This window comes from Pelobates fuscus, chromosome 1 (assembly GCF_036172605.1).
Source record: "Pelobates fuscus isolate aPelFus1 chromosome 1, aPelFus1.pri, whole genome shotgun sequence".
NCBI classification, from domain to species: domain Eukaryota; kingdom Metazoa; phylum Chordata; class Amphibia; order Anura; family Pelobatidae; genus Pelobates; species Pelobates fuscus.
The window spans coordinates 242,466,826-242,482,497 of record NC_086317.1 but is presented as its reverse complement, the minus strand read 5'-3'; the positions used below and the strand labels follow the sequence as shown (position 1 = coordinate 242,482,497).

The 15,672-nt window shown below is 42.9% G+C and overlaps 1 protein-coding gene across 1 annotated transcript in view; it reads right to left on the bottom strand.

Moving 5' to 3' along the window:
- Nucleotides 1-436: 436 nt before the first annotated feature.
- Nucleotides 437-15,672, bottom strand: part of TMEM39B (transmembrane protein 39B) — a 19,550-nt gene continuing 4,314 nt past the window's right edge. Inside the window, exons 3-9 of the mRNA XM_063456113.1 lie at nt 10,594-10,813; nt 10,359-10,442; nt 10,105-10,259; nt 5,915-6,245; nt 4,539-4,726; nt 3,541-3,661; nt 437-767 (exon numbers count right to left, since the gene is read on the bottom strand). Coding sequence (XP_063312183.1) covers nt 531-767; nt 3,541-3,661; nt 4,539-4,726; nt 5,915-6,245; nt 10,105-10,259; nt 10,359-10,442; nt 10,594-10,813 — 1,336 coding nt within the window. The 3' untranslated portion in view covers nt 437-530. The remainder of the gene's footprint in view (nt 768-3,540; nt 3,662-4,538; nt 4,727-5,914; nt 6,246-10,104; nt 10,260-10,358; nt 10,443-10,593; nt 10,814-15,672) is intronic.

The window sequence follows — 15,672 nt, the reverse complement described above, 5'->3', positions numbered from 1 at the left end:
CAAGTGGTGCAAAATTATAAAAGACACCGTACAAAAGGTTTTTGTAATGCAAGATGGGAAATAGTATAGACACGTACAGACCCTGTGTAGAGATGCAGAGGTACTGAATAGTGCGGTTTCAGATAATTATGCTTCTGTGTATGGTGGACACCAATTCTGAAGATAAGGAGGGTAGAGGGGCTTTATGAACTAATATTTCATAGAGTTGTACCATGTAAAGATGTTGTTGGGAGGTAAGGGGGTTAAAACAGCCTACACCTACTTTGTAGATCACTTATTCCAAATGTTTGTGTACAATTGTAACCTACTATTGTCAGGTGTGATAATATTTCTCAATTATGTTGTTTAAAAGAAAACATTTTCTCATACATATGTAGATCACTCAAGCACAATGTAGATGGCAGAACCTTTTTGGAAATGACACTTAGACAGTATATCAGAGTAAAAAAATAAGCTCTTCCTTTTAATTACACAAAGAAACAAAGCAATTGTAACAAAAATACAGAGCTCTGGCCGAAGTGGAGAACATGTCAGTTCAGTTTCTGCTCAATATCTGAGGCATTAGAATAGGAATATGCTTTGCCCAGGACAATGCGGTCACGAAGCAGTTTGAAAAAGGCGTAGTAATTACTGAAAAGTATGAGGGCCAGAGAAATTGTGTGGTGCCACTTCTCTGAAGAGAGGAGTGAGTATAGCTGGTAAAAGATCAGAAATCCTTCTAAGGCTGTTAAAATATTCAGGACACGCAGGGGATTACTGAAAAAGAACTGAGGGTGGGGTTAAGGAAAGAAAAAAAATTAAAACATTAATGATACATGCAATGTATGCCTGTGCATTAAGTTATGAACATTACAGTTAGTCTTACTGAAATAATACAATATAGTACCAAAATGAAAATAGCTTTAGCATCTTTTAAAACATTGCTTCATTAAATAGAGCATACAATACTGTTACTAATCTCAAATTATACTCCATGTTAAATACGAACCTTGCATACAATTGAATTACTTAGAAATTCACTATTTGTAACAAATTCGAGATCTGCAGCTTTATGGACTGCTTTTTAATGACAGTTTTGCTCATATAATATAAACTGGTGCTATACAATAAAGCATAACATAATCGCTGTAAAGACACGTATAGCATTGAGAGCATTGATACACTGGCTTCCTGGTCGGTCCTTATCTAAAATAAATAATGAGAGGCACCAAACAAATTCAACATTCAAAAATAATTGGTGCTTAATCTCTTAAGAACCACAATGGTCGGGGACCGGTGGCCGACTACGGAGCTGAACGGTCGCACATCTGTGGAGCTCCGCTACAGCCCCACAGATTCAGAGAGCTAAAGCAGAGAAATCCGCTCCAAAACTGCACAGCTACCCTGCCACCCGATAGCTGACAACATGGGTCGCAAACATAAAAAGCAAACCTACACGGAGCGACCCGCGGCACCGACATTAGGCTGGCGTTCCAGAGGCCTACACAGGCGCGGCCCGCCAAGATGGCGCCGGACCCGCAGAGTGAGTTGGAGATGTCTGATGACTCCCAGGAAGAGAGGGATTCCCAAGCCTCACTCCCAGGCACCACTCACAGGTCTGATTCGGAGGAGGATGACTCCCCAGCTACGAAAGGGGACATCAGGAAGCTGCTAACAGACCTAAGACAGGTCTGGAAGGCCGATCTGAAGGAGACCCAAGCTGAACTAGGGGTCTTGCAGCAGAGAGTCCAGGAGGTGGAGACCAGAGAAAAGTCCAGAGATATCCAACTCCGAGACACCAAGCGGCAAGTGGAAGGTCTTACTGAGCAGGTCCGGCGCTTGCAAGGAACGGTGGTGACACTCGAGACCAGACACCGCCGTCGTAACATACGCCTCAGGGGCATCCCCGAAACAGTTGGCGGAGAGGACCTGCTGCCCTTTGTCTGGAGACTTACCGCCTCCATGGGCCTCAAGTGTAACTCAGACACCCCACTGATACTATCCGCCTTCCGGGTGCGCAAATAACCAGCAGCACCAGCTGGTGCCTCCAGAGACACGATAGCTACCACCAGAGACATAGCGGCGAAAGCCGCCATCATGGCCGGATCTAGATCTTTGGGGTCGGTGAAATTAGAGGGAAGCGAGATAGACATCTACAGTGACCTCCCTTTCGCTGTGCTTGCTGCACGGAGACAACTGGTACCGGTCACAAAGAGGCTGAGAGAGCACTCCGTCCGATACCGTTGGAGCACAGACGGCTCACTGGTGGTACAGCAGGGCACTGACGTACTCACCTTGACCTCAGGGGAGGACCCAGAGACTTTCCTCACGAAGTTAGGCTTGCTAGTCAACGGACACCACAAGCGAACCGAGAAACGCAACACTTAGCTCTCGCAAGGCTTAGCTATTATAACACTGTAATTCACGTGTTTATATGTGTATATAGTTCATAGGAGTTGTTTATACGCCTAACCTACTACCCCATACATAAGCCCTAACAACCTGTCTTCATTAGTGTAGAATGCGTCAGTAGAGAACGCAAAACTCAAGCAACCTCACTAAGCAGAGGTCAAAGTATAAAAATATAAAAGTAGAAAATGCATTTTGGCACCTAGCAATGTTAGTGTACATGTTTCACTACTACTGTGATTATTACCATGTTTGTAACCCAACGATATGCTACATGATCTTGTTATAACCTATTCAATATCCAATATAATGGAAAAATGTATACTGTGTGTACAAAACCCAATAAAATACAAATTAAAAAAAAAAAAAAAAAAAGAACCACAATGGTCTATGATATCAAGCAGTGCAGGGCTTTACCGCCCAGTGATGTCAGACAGTCATGTGTTTAAGGTATCTGCACGGTTAGATCCTGGCTGGTATCATAGAGCCCTAGGTAGCATATAAATCCTGAGGGTGCCCTATGTAAGCCAGGGCCACAATAAGTGCCCCCACCAGACAGAGATGAGATGATGAGATAGGCCTTTTATAGTTCCCTGCAGCATGAGAGTGCTGTGTACTGTGTGAGCTGGGAAATCCCTCTCCTGACATAAGTAGCAAAGGGAACTCCTCTGTTAGGGTTAGTGGTTTAGGAATAGAACCAATGTTTGATGCTGCTCAGTGCATTGGCACAAATAGTGTCACTTGACCAGATCATGCCCAAGTAAGTAAGCAAATAGGCATGTCAAAGTTAAGGTCACCTGGCAAAGGTATACATGTGGGATATTATTGTACAAGATAACGGCAGCACAATATAATTATGAAAGTCCACATGACAATAAAACATGTACAAAAAACAGAGTAATCAAATGTAACCAGCAGATTAAACCAAAGCTGGTGATAAAATTATTAAATTAAAGTCTCAAAAAGCACTCAGTGGAAGAGCCTGGAGGATCTTATTTCTAGTAAAATACACTTTTGTGTAGTGGTTTTGGTTTCTGAACTGAGAAGATTTATCATGCCTAACTTAACTGGTAATGTTTGATTCATGTAAAAATAAAAAATACAAATTGCTATGCAACTTTCTTGGTCTGTACAATTTACTGAAATACCTACATGGAAGCGGAAATGGGATACATCAGAAGGAACAGCCACATTGTAATGACCAACAGCTTTGTAGACATTCTTGTTGTGTTTAACCAGCACCCCTTGTGGCCACATGCACTCTTCCATCCACCTGCCAGGTTAAGTCAGAGAATAAGTCATAAAACGGAGCATTAACAGATGTTTGTTTGCATCCCAGTCTTTTTTTCTAAAATTTGATTTAAAACAATTTAATGGAGCTTCCCCCCCATTTTCGTACAGGATATAAAACTATATAGTAATAACATCTTAAAAGAAAGTAAAGACTGAAGTCATATAATCAACATGGAGTGTTTGTGTAAATGTCTATACATATAATATACCTACACCCTACTACCTACACAGATGTTAATATGTTCTTTGCATTGATAAATGCTGGTCATACCACACAATATCTGTGTGATTCAGGTCTACACACTGACACACAAGTGCACATCTCTACAGTGAATGCTGGAATCACACAGCCTTACCAGCTCCTCTTCCAGTATTTCAGAGAAGGGTTGAATCAAGAATAGTAGGGAGAAAGAACAGTGATGTATGGGAGTATTATATCCCAGTCTGCCATAGATTAGTGAAACATGGACACTCCAACCCGAGATGTAATCTAAACCCAACAGGATACATAACACTATGTAACAATGCCATTTCAGGGTTCTGGAGACATTCCTAAACCATTAAGATTGTGATTACATAGGGTATACATACATTTCCAGAGCACCTGCATTATTGGAATGCATCCTTCCCCATTGTATCACTATACAAGCACTGTAGCCGAGTAACTAATGAACGTTTTAAATAATTTATTCAATTATCTGTAATTTTCCCATAATACAACTTGGTTATTTTATTTAAAGCACTTGGTGTTACAGTATTAAATATGGCCAAGTCTAAACCAGTGTATTTAGAACAGTTTCCAAGTTACTAATGATTGCATTTCTGTGTGTTTGTGCCCTGCTGGTCTATACACTTACGAGTGTTGCAGTACATTAGAGCAAAGAGCAGGATCCACCTTCTGCCAGCAGCCTAGGTGAGCTGCAGCTTTGTGAAGAAGGTCACAGTAGCGCGCAGGTAGGAGATGTTGGGTAAGAATGACAGAAGTGCTCAGGGATACTTGAAGGAAGAGTTCACAGGACCATCTCTTATCATAATACTGTGTGCTCTGATCAGGGTACATACAAGAGAGACAAGATCAAGGCATTAATTATCAAGGAAAAGCATAAGATGTTAGTGCTGAAGATATAAAGAGTAACTACAGTAAGAAATGGAGGGACTGACAGATGGAGGGAAACAAAACTGGAAAAAATTGGAACACGAGAAGAGAAGAGATGAAGAAACATGCTATTTTATGTAACAAAATACAGTGAATATCCACAACTTTGATGAGATGGTTGGTTAAGCACAAGGAAAAAAAACTGCAAATACTAAGCTAGCCTGAGAAAAAGGAGACTTTTTTTTCTCTTTTTTATTTCTTATGTGCAAATTTCCTTGCTATGGAAATTCTGTTCAACTACCACCTCCTATAGACTGTAAGTTCGTTTGAGCAGGGTCCTCTTCAACCTATCATTCCTGTAAGTTTTCAAGTAATTGTCCTATTTATATGTGAGATGTGGAGGTTTTCATTATTTTAGCACACATAGGATATAGGTAGAAATATGTGATAAAATGGTCAAAAGAAAAATGGTCAAAATACCTCATACAAATGAACTGCAATTAAGGAACCGTGACAATATCCTATATGCAAGATTGGTCTAGTAAATCAGTCAAACTTCCTGTTTTGTAAATTAAAAAGACAGGTCCAAATTTTACACCTGTAACTTCGAACATTTTGTACAGATATAAATTGTTTGGGGAATGAAGCTTCAAAGAATACTCCAGGCACTAACACAACATTAATGCATTTTAGAGCTTTTGGTCTCAACAATTTGTGTATTCTTTGCAGAATCTAGATCAGGGGTTCTCAACCTTGTCCTCAAGGACCCCCTACCAGTGCAGGGTTTACAGATTACCTGGGTGTGTCTAAGGTGTTTAGAAAAAAAAAAACACCTTAGACTCAAACGTGTTTTTTCCCCCTTTTTCTAAACACCTTAGACACACACAGGTAATCCCTAAAACCTGGACTGGTAGGGGGTCCTGAGGACTGGGTTGAGAACCCCTGATCTAGATTGTATTGCTGTTGGCCAATTAAATAAATACACATCTTTTTGCTTGTGCTAAACAGCTCACATTTACCATCATGACAAGTGCTGGCATGGTAATTTGTAATATCTTGAAACAGCAGTTACATCAATACAGTGGACATTCCAACATGCAGTGGAGAGATGCATTGTTCTATATCAAAATGTGATACCTTCACAAACCAGACAGGCACAAATGCCACGTAGTAAGCAGACAGCATCGAGCTGAGAAGCACCTCTCGTACACGCCAGTTAAAGTCCAGCTTCAAGTAGTGTACCTCACTGCGGATCAGGTCAGGTGAAAGGCAGCATGCGTGTGTAGGAAGTGGCTCAGTGCTGGGCATATGTAATCTCCACATGTGCTGCAATATTGTCAGGTAATCCCGCCCTCCTTTCTCCACAGACCCCAGTTCTCCACTAACATGGGAACCAGGCACAGGTGAGAAAATCCCAGAGCGTCTGAAATCACAGCCCAGCTGCAAGAAAGGGATGTACATACCAAACCTGGAGGGATGTGACAACAACAAATACACAAGTCAAAAACAAAAAGTATATACCAAAGGCAAGCAGAATTTGCTAGCGCTGGAGCCTATTAGGAAGTGGCCAGTGTTACAACAACAACAAAAGGCTTAAAAAATAAAAAATATATATATTTTAAAATAGCCTAAATAGGACTAAAACCAACAACAAAAAAATAATCTGAATGAAATAAATATTGACATAACCTGGGCAATACAATGGAGAGAATATGGAAAGGGAATCTATTATGTGTGTACCTGGAAAGGGAGTCTATTATGTGTGTATATAAAAAGGTAGTGTTTCCCTATACTAGACAATCTCTAAATCCTAAAAGTAAGTCAACACACTCTAGCCACTGTGTATTTGAAAATTCTGAAAGTATAGATGTATGTACAGCATAATGGAGTAAGGAAGGGTAAACATAACAAAAAAAAAAAAAAACTAAACTGATATGCTGAGTGCCCTGCACTGAAAAATACCCAAGATGTGTGCCTACAAACATAGGGGTGCAGGGGAAATGCACGGCTTAAAAAGGAGGAAGAGGGGCGGAGCTAGCACGCCGAAGCGAACGGTCGCACACACGGGGAGCTCCGAGCGGTAAACGGAGAAAAAGTGCAGAAACACCCCAAATATCCCCCCCGCGGGACCCCAATAACCGGGCACAACCTCCTGGACAGTATGGGGAAAAAGGGGAACAAAAAAACCCCGAACAAGCCCGCCACGGGACTCACGATAGGGCAGATGTGGAGGCAGGCACAGGGAGCAACAGAATCAAGCATGGCGGCCCTGCATGGCGGATACTCGGATTTCTCAGAGGAACTGTCGGAGGAGGAGGAAGAGGGATGCACACAACCTGCTACCACTCAACCCTCTCATCCACCACCACAAAAGGCAAAACAACGTGGCAAACAAATAGACTCGGAACCGGTCACCACAGCGGTCTTGAAGGCACTGCTGCTGGACCTGAAAAGCAGTATCCACGAGGATATTACAACACTCCGTGCAGACCTGAAAGGCCTGACAGGCCGCATCTCCAACCTAGAGGGCTCCATACACTCTCAGGCCCAGGAAGTCACTGCACTGCAACATACTGTACAAGAATTAAAAAGGCAGAACCAGCAATATGAACACCGCCTCGCGGCGCTTGAGGATGCCAGGCGTGGCTCCAACATCAAGATCAGGGGAATCCAGGAGGACATCCCAGAAGCCGACCTACCTAAACTTCTGGGGCGCCTGATCCCAGCTATTCTGCCTCCCAGACAGGCCACAACGATCACCCCAGTAGAGGTGTTCCGTATCCCTAAACCAGCAAGCGCACCAATCAAGGCCACAAAGGACGTCATCATGACGCTCCGCAACAGAAAGGATAAGGCGACGATCCTGTCCACCCTCCGTGGCAGGACCCCCTTCAGTTTCGAGAATATGGAACTTTCGTTTTACACGGACCTGTCCAGCGGCACCCTGGCCTGGCGTAAGTCGCTCAAGCCACTCACCACAACGCTACGGGCCCACAAGATAGACTACCACTGGCGGTCCCCTAGGACACTGGCGGTCCACCGAGGTGCAACTGTGCACACCATCCAAGATATGCACGACGCCCCGGCCTTCTTGCAGACCCTTAATCTACCTCAGGACTCCCTGCCCCCGGTGGGGCCGGCCGGCAACAACAGCAGCTCCCCAAATCGCACCCACATCTGGGACCCAGACCTGACCGTCCCTTTCACCCCCCAAATTTCCACGCCAGACGCATACGCAACGATCACGACCTAGAAACAAGAAGGTACCCACCCGCCTGAATCTTAACCCCGTAGCATGATACCGGTAAGGACGAGACGCACGAACATGGACGCCACCACCCGTACACCAACAACCACCCCCTATAAAGACCTACTTCAGGGGCTCCCCTTCACCACTCCTTCCACAGAACTCCAGCATTGTCACAGCAGAAGGCCGCACACTCCCGAACATGGCACCTTATGGCTGCCCCCCAACAGACCTACAACCCACTGGCTATATACACAAGAGCACCCGTAACAACCGGCGGCGAGCGGCAACCGATGGGATCCAGCGATGGGAACTTGTCACAGTCACATACTCTTCCGAGATAATGGACTTATGCCCTAGCCACCAGAAACCCTCCAGAAGGGGCATTGGATGAAGCCAAACCAGGAGCAAGACCCTTCCAACTGCACTAGGAGAAGACTACAATGCTACCCATGACTCATGTTACACTAAATGTTCCTTTTTTTTTTTTTTTTTTTTTTTCCCCTTTCTTGTTCTTTCTATTTTTCATAACTGATGGTATAGCTACTAAATAGCCAGTTAGCTAGCACACCCTTACTCAGCACCTGCGAGGGTCCAAGCCCATATGAATAGCACGGCAGGTTAACCCCTCGTGTATCACTCCCTACCCAACAGAGCGCACTCTCAGGCATACTGCCTACACACGTGGCTTCCCCCTCATACATGACCCGCAGTTTGCCCCATCTAGCCATAGACCTAAGACAATACTAGTCGGCATTGGGCAAAGACCCCTATCAATGCCAGCACATAAAGATTACTCTAGCTTAACGCCTAGCTAGCTTTCGCATAGCTTTTACGCAGCATTATACTCACATGGCCAGAGACACGGCGAGACTAATCCCTATACCAAGCCAGGTTCGGCCATGAAATCTTTTATTGTTACCCACTTAACTTACTCTTAAAGATTTTTGGTTTAGTACTAGCAAGTTTACACACTAAGCGCTCAATTATAGCATCTTACCTAACTCTATTCATACACACAGAGGATATGCACTCAAACTACTGGACAACATCTCCCAGTATAATATTACCTAAGCATGTTTCATACCAGGTTAACACTTAACTTCATTTGAATATAAAATTTGTGCTAGCTATCTCTTGTACCTCTCTGTTAAACTGTCTATATTACGTTGGAGGACTGCCTTTGGGGTACCTCTCAACCGATTGTTAAAGCCTATGCACTACAAAAATAAAGAATTAAAAAAAAAAAAATAAAAAAAAAAGGAGGAAGAGGAAGGTTACAAAACAAACTTGTGGCAATAATGGCAACTGATAATGTAGATTTAGTCGCTGTTACAGAGACATGGAATAATGAGAAAAATGGTATTGGAGTATTGTACGCGTTACTAGAGACTGTATCTCCAGAAGGATATTGACACTTTAGAGAGAGTTCAGAGAAGGATTACTCAACTGGTTCATGGATTGCAGGATAAAAAAAAAAAAAAAAAAAAAAAACACAAAGAAAGGTTAAAAAAAATTAACATGTATAGCTTGGTGGAAAGACTAGACAGGGGGGATATGATAGAAACATTTAAATACATAAAGGGAATCAACACAGTAAAGGAGGAGACTATATTTAAAAGAAGAAAAACTACCACTATACGGTGTTCCAAGGTAGTTATTGCGCTCATATGAGATAAGTGATATCACCTCAATTTAACAGATACAAGATAATTAATGCAGTCACCCATAAAAAAAAAAAAAAAAAATCTCTGGCCTTATAATCTGCACAAACCTACTGACAAAAGTGTGATGTATTCCATACAGAAAAACACAAAACACATTCACTCTGATCTTTTAGAGATAAAAGGACTGGAATTGGTTAAGAATCTACATATTCATATTTTAAAGTAGTGAACACTAGCAGATTGCAGGTTATAATGGAATGCTGCTGCACATCCCTGGCAAATGTAGCTTTATGATACAGACTGAGTCACAATAACGAGCAAACACTGTTCTCTACATGAAGTGGAAAACGGTGTTCATTTCGTGCTTTGTATGTGTACCACAGGGTTTCTGCTTTCTGCTCTCACTCACTCACGGGTAGCACAGGAAAAGCAAGTTGAGAAACGAGTGGGTCCTAAACAGGAGAATAATTGAGCGGCATAGACTCCAGCCAGTTCCGGTCAGCACTGCAAACCGTGTGGCAACCAGCAGCAGAGAATGTGGTAATGACAGCTTTCCTCCTTGGGAGGCCTATGCAAAAAAAAAAACAATGCGTTTCAATTAAGAAATAAATGAAAACCACTAAACCGAAATTACAGTCACCTCACTCCACATGACCTTCAGACTCACCTCACGTACAATTGCACCAATTAGCCTTCTTGCTAGAACAATGGTTGTAAGTGTCAGCACATTAAAATCAATGAGATGAAAGTTCTGTAAGAGCAAAATAAAGAATTGGAAGCATTCGAACACTGCAGAAATATTATATGCACAGTATTCTGTTTAAGGATAGGCACAGGAATTGCTGATAGTTACTGGCATTCTGTCAAACTGACAGGACCCCCTCATCCCCCAAGATACTCACCAGAGATGTGTGTGATGGAGGATGGGAGGGTGGGTACCACCAGACAGTCTTGTAGATATTTATGTAGTGCACAAACAAGGCGATCAGGTGGCAAAAGAAAAGCTGGAGCTCAAACAGGAGGTGACGGTCAACAGGCAGCTCAGGGATTTTGCAATGCTGCAGAGGGATAACGGTCTGAGTTGCCAGAGGAGGGCTGGACAGGCCAGTGCTAGAGCTACTCCTGCAGAAAGAAAGAGAGAAAAAGAATTGAGATCATATCAGAAGATTAGAGAATGTTTGATGAGGGTGTAGCTGAATGTACAGAGAGAAGTGTGAAAAATAAAAAAATGACAGTTTATGATTTATTTATAAAATATTTTACCAGGATGGATACATTGATCTCATTTACAAGTATGGGGAGAGGGAGAGGGAGAGAGAGAAATGTAATACACAACAGGTAATAAATATATTCAACCATGACAGGTGCATTCTGTGCTGAGGTATATTGCCATAGCTCTCTTAAATGATTTTAGATTGAATGAAGATTTGACTGTGACCCTGAGGTTATTCCATTATTGCGGTGCTCCGTAGGAAAATGAGGATCGAGCCACTTTATTTTTGTGTTGCGGTATGCTAAATATCGTGCTAGTACTGGATCGGAGGTTTAAAAAGGTGGGAGCTTCCTAAAAATGCTCTCATGCACAAGGCTGGAAAGATGAAGAGTGCGTCTGGATTCCAGCGACAGCCAGTTTAGCTCTTTTAACATGTCACAATGGTGGGTCAAGTAATTACATTCTAGTACAAAGTGGCAGAACAAATTATATAACGTATGAAGTTTATTACATCCCCATAATCAATGACCGGCATTAGAATTTGTTGCACTGTTTCCTTACTGTAGGGCTTAGGCAGGATTTGTTTCTGTACAAGGCACCTAGTTTTGGGTAAAGTTTTGAAGAGATTTTTTCAATGTGAAGGCCAAAGGATAGAATGGGGTCTAGCAACATACCTAGATATTTAAAAGAGTAGACTGCTGTCAGTGTGCTATTTGAATTTGTTCTGATACACAGTTGTTGATTTTGAAGTTTGCGTAATTTAGGTACCGTTACAAAGATCATTGTAACAATTTTGTCAGTGTTTAGGAAGAGTTTGTTATCCGCTATCCACTTTTTTACCTCTGTGAATTGGCTTTGGAGAACAGCCTCAAGCTGCGGTAGCTTGGGTTTACTAGCGTAGATTACAGTGTCATCTGCGTACAGTTGAGGATTTGCAGACGTTAGGCAGATCATTTATAAATAATGTGAATAGCAGGGGGCAGAGTATGGAGCTTTGGGGGAACACCACACGTGACTGGAAGAGGGAGGGAAGCGCTATCAGAAATGGCCACATATTGCAATCGGTCTAAAACATACGATCAAAACCAGGTTAGCGGACGATTACCAATGCCAGAGTTTTTAAATTTTTGCAAAAGAATGCCATGGTCTGTGTCAGAGGCCTTGGCAAAGTCAAGGAAAATAGCTCCAGTTAAGTCTCCTTGCGGTCTGAAAATGAGTGCCATTTGTTATGTTAGCAACCAGGGTGGTAGCACATCCAACAAAATAATAATTAAAGGCATTTGCTACATCTAAGGGGTGTTGCAGTGTTTGGTTATTAAAATTGAAGGAAGAGACATTTAAGTATCATTAATAGTATGTCTCACAATTACACTAGAAATAAACATTTTACATCATGATCAGATAGTTGTAGCTGGACATTTAGAACATTTTTAGGTAGTAGAGACATAGTGCAGACATTTAGCAAGCTGATTTGTCTTAGAGGAGTCCCTAGACAGGAAAATTAGCTGTCCCTAAGGGCAGCTATTATGAAATCTATTTACCATAAGCAATTACCTGACAGAGAAAATAAAATCCACACCGCAATATGCAAAGCATATTGAAATACTGTATTTGCCATAATGAAACATAAAATATGAGAAAATATCCTCTGGATCATCAACATGACTGCATTCACTATAGAACCAATTTATAAGTGTGTGTGATGCCTGTACATCCCCTGGATAGGTTGAACCCTTCCAAAAGAAATAACAAAACAAAAAAAAACAAAAAAACCTTAAGAAAAATAAAGTCCAAACATATAACCTGCATCCACAAAACATTAGGAATGACACAAAATATGCAGTCACAAACTGGGAGAGGGAGAATGTGGCGACTGTAACTTTCTCTTGATGCAGCAGTGATTAAGAGGACTTTCTGTTTTTAACATCTTTCCCCAGACATGAGGAAGTAAGGAGGGAATAGATTGCCTTCAAGCTTGTGCCTGTCATTAGGTTATGTAGTTAGTGGGCCTATTTACTTGGGAGTAAAGTTCAATAAGTCAGAGGTCCGTAGCTCAAGTCTGAAATCTGCTAGACAAGTGTCCACCAGACAAACCTGAACTTTAAAAAAAAAGCAGCAGCAAATATAGCAGGGTAAGATCCAATAACCAGATCACAGCATGATCAGTCCATCGGCAAGCAATACAACGGATTCAGTTTACATAATTAAGGGCATGTGCTGCCAGTCAGTATAGAACTGGACCATGAACTTGCACTTAAAATCGATTTTCCGGGGGGCGGGGCCGGACCGCCGAGCTGGACGGTCGCACTCGACACCAGCTCCTGCAAACTAGGCCCGAAAAGGCACCAAAACTGCAACTTTGGGCAAAAAAAAAAAAAACGTCCAGCACTGGTGGCCCTCAGCGGGCAGAGAGCAATGGATCTAGGGAGAGGATGGCCAAAAGGGCTTCAGTCCCCAGGAGGAGAGTTCCTCATTGGCACCTTACAGCCTACTCAGGCGGTGCGAGGGGTGGACGGCCGCTGCCCCACTGCCCGCCGAACAGCACTTAGCCGTGAGTCGGACCTGCAGGGAACTGGCCCCTAACCCCCCCCCTGGACCGGGGGGGTGATCCCGGTCCTTACCCTCAGGACCCGAGCAACACGATGCGCAGTAACTGGGCCGTCAAGACCCGCAACCCAAGCAAAATGGCGGAGGCCATATGCGATGGCACAAAGAACACAAGCAGACCAAAACCACCTGCATACACCAGCGAACCCAAACATGCTACTCACCTCCGCAATGGCTGGAAACTCGGTGGCCTTCCTTTTCTTCTTCCTCTGGGCAAAATACAGGAAGACTTACTGATACGCCGGCTGCCCGCAACCGCTACCACGCCACGGGGCCTACCGACACGTGGTGAAGCAGCAGTCAGGCAATCACCCAAACCCCTGCTGCCAAGGAGTGTATCACAGGCTGCTAACACCCGGCAGACTACCAGCATAGAGAACGGCACCCAGCGACTGGAAGCGGACCGGGCACCATGGTGCGCCAAACCGATGGCTGACAGAGATCTACTCACCACAGGCTCCAAACGGCACCGGCTACACGTGGCACCTCTTGAACGGAGACTTTCCATCAGCAGTGGACTCTAAATCGCGAGAAGCGCACATCTACCCCCAAAAAAGCGTTGGATGTGTCAACTCAAGAAGGGGACTTAATGTTAGGCAAAGAACCCAAAATTCCTACCAGATGAACTTCCACGACTGCATTTGCCTCCAGACCGGTCAGATACAGTGTGCTGTATGTATGTAACCCTGCACCGGCGGTAAATTGGGGTATTTCTTGCACTCATCTGTTTCTCTCTCCTTGTTCTAACTGTTAGTATGGGACTCAAACCTGTGTATTATAAATCGCATTGGGGGCCTCCCATAAGTCCGCACAGTCTCTACCTCACAATTCAGTGCTACTATAGGTACCAACCATAAGCTAACTAAAGGCTAAAACATGTTATAATCCACTCACACGAGTCTGACATATATGGTTTACTTGAATATGACACATACACATAGTTAAGCTGGGAACCTGCATATAACTACATCTTTATCAGTAGCCAACACTGCACACTCTATCATACCCTGAAATACAACCTACTGTCTTATATGTAGCATGTCATCACTACTTAGATCAGCAGTTACTGTATAGCATGTATACCTATCACTTATGCATAGTCAAGCAAGACCAGATCAATGTTTAGATTTAAAAGCGAGGACACTCTACGTAAATATCAAGCTACTGTTATTAATCGATTGTTATCCTTATGTAATTTTAAACCAAAAAAGAAGTGCTTGTCTATCCACTACCCACTGTAACTCATGTTTCGAAACCGACGTATGGAATGCCGTTGGGGTGCCATATGTAAGCATGTAACTTTTATAAGCACTGCAAAAATAAAGAATTAAAAAAAAATAAAAAAAAATAAAAAATCGATTTTCCACCCTCAAGATTTCATCTGAATGAAGTTGTTCAGTGGGCAAGCATAAGAGAGAGTGCGCTAGTGTTAACAGGCACACAGGGACCCAACTTTGGTGTGAAACCGTTCAAAAATAGTTTAACATCTAAAGATGGACAGTAAACAGATGGCGTCCAGGGACTCCAGCATTTAAAGCATCTTTATTGTTTTCAGCAATGATAAAATGTTTCATCCGCGAACCACACTTTGTTTCTCCAGCAGATCTTCCAGCATCAAAACATGCCTTCAGGCCATTGCTAATGAAATTCACTATATCTAAGGTTTCCAGAGAATTAATTACACTGTCTGCATATGGTGAATTGCTGGCTCCATAACGCTACCTAACCAGACACACTCTGGTAACCCCACAACACTGTCTGCAATGGCAGAGTATAAAAGCACACTGTGCTTCTAAGTTGACTTTTAAAAGGGCCACTTCAAGTACCAACTCAACTTGAATTTTTACATAGCTTTTTTGTAAAAATAAAATAAATGTTTTGCAGCATTCTGCATTAATAATCATGGCTTATCTGTTCCCCCTCCTCCAGTGTCAAATAACACATTGTACACAACAGAAAGCACTGCAAACCTTTCTAAGAGTTGTAGTTGATCAAATGGCTTTCATGAGGTGAAAGGTGGTAACTGAACTGCAAGTCCCACAAACCTCACTCTGTTAATAAAGAACTTTCACTTCTGCTAATCAGTCGTTCCTCTACACCAGTGGTTCCCAAAGCAGTCCCCTCCCGCACCTGTACCTGTGCAGTATTTAGGAATTAACCA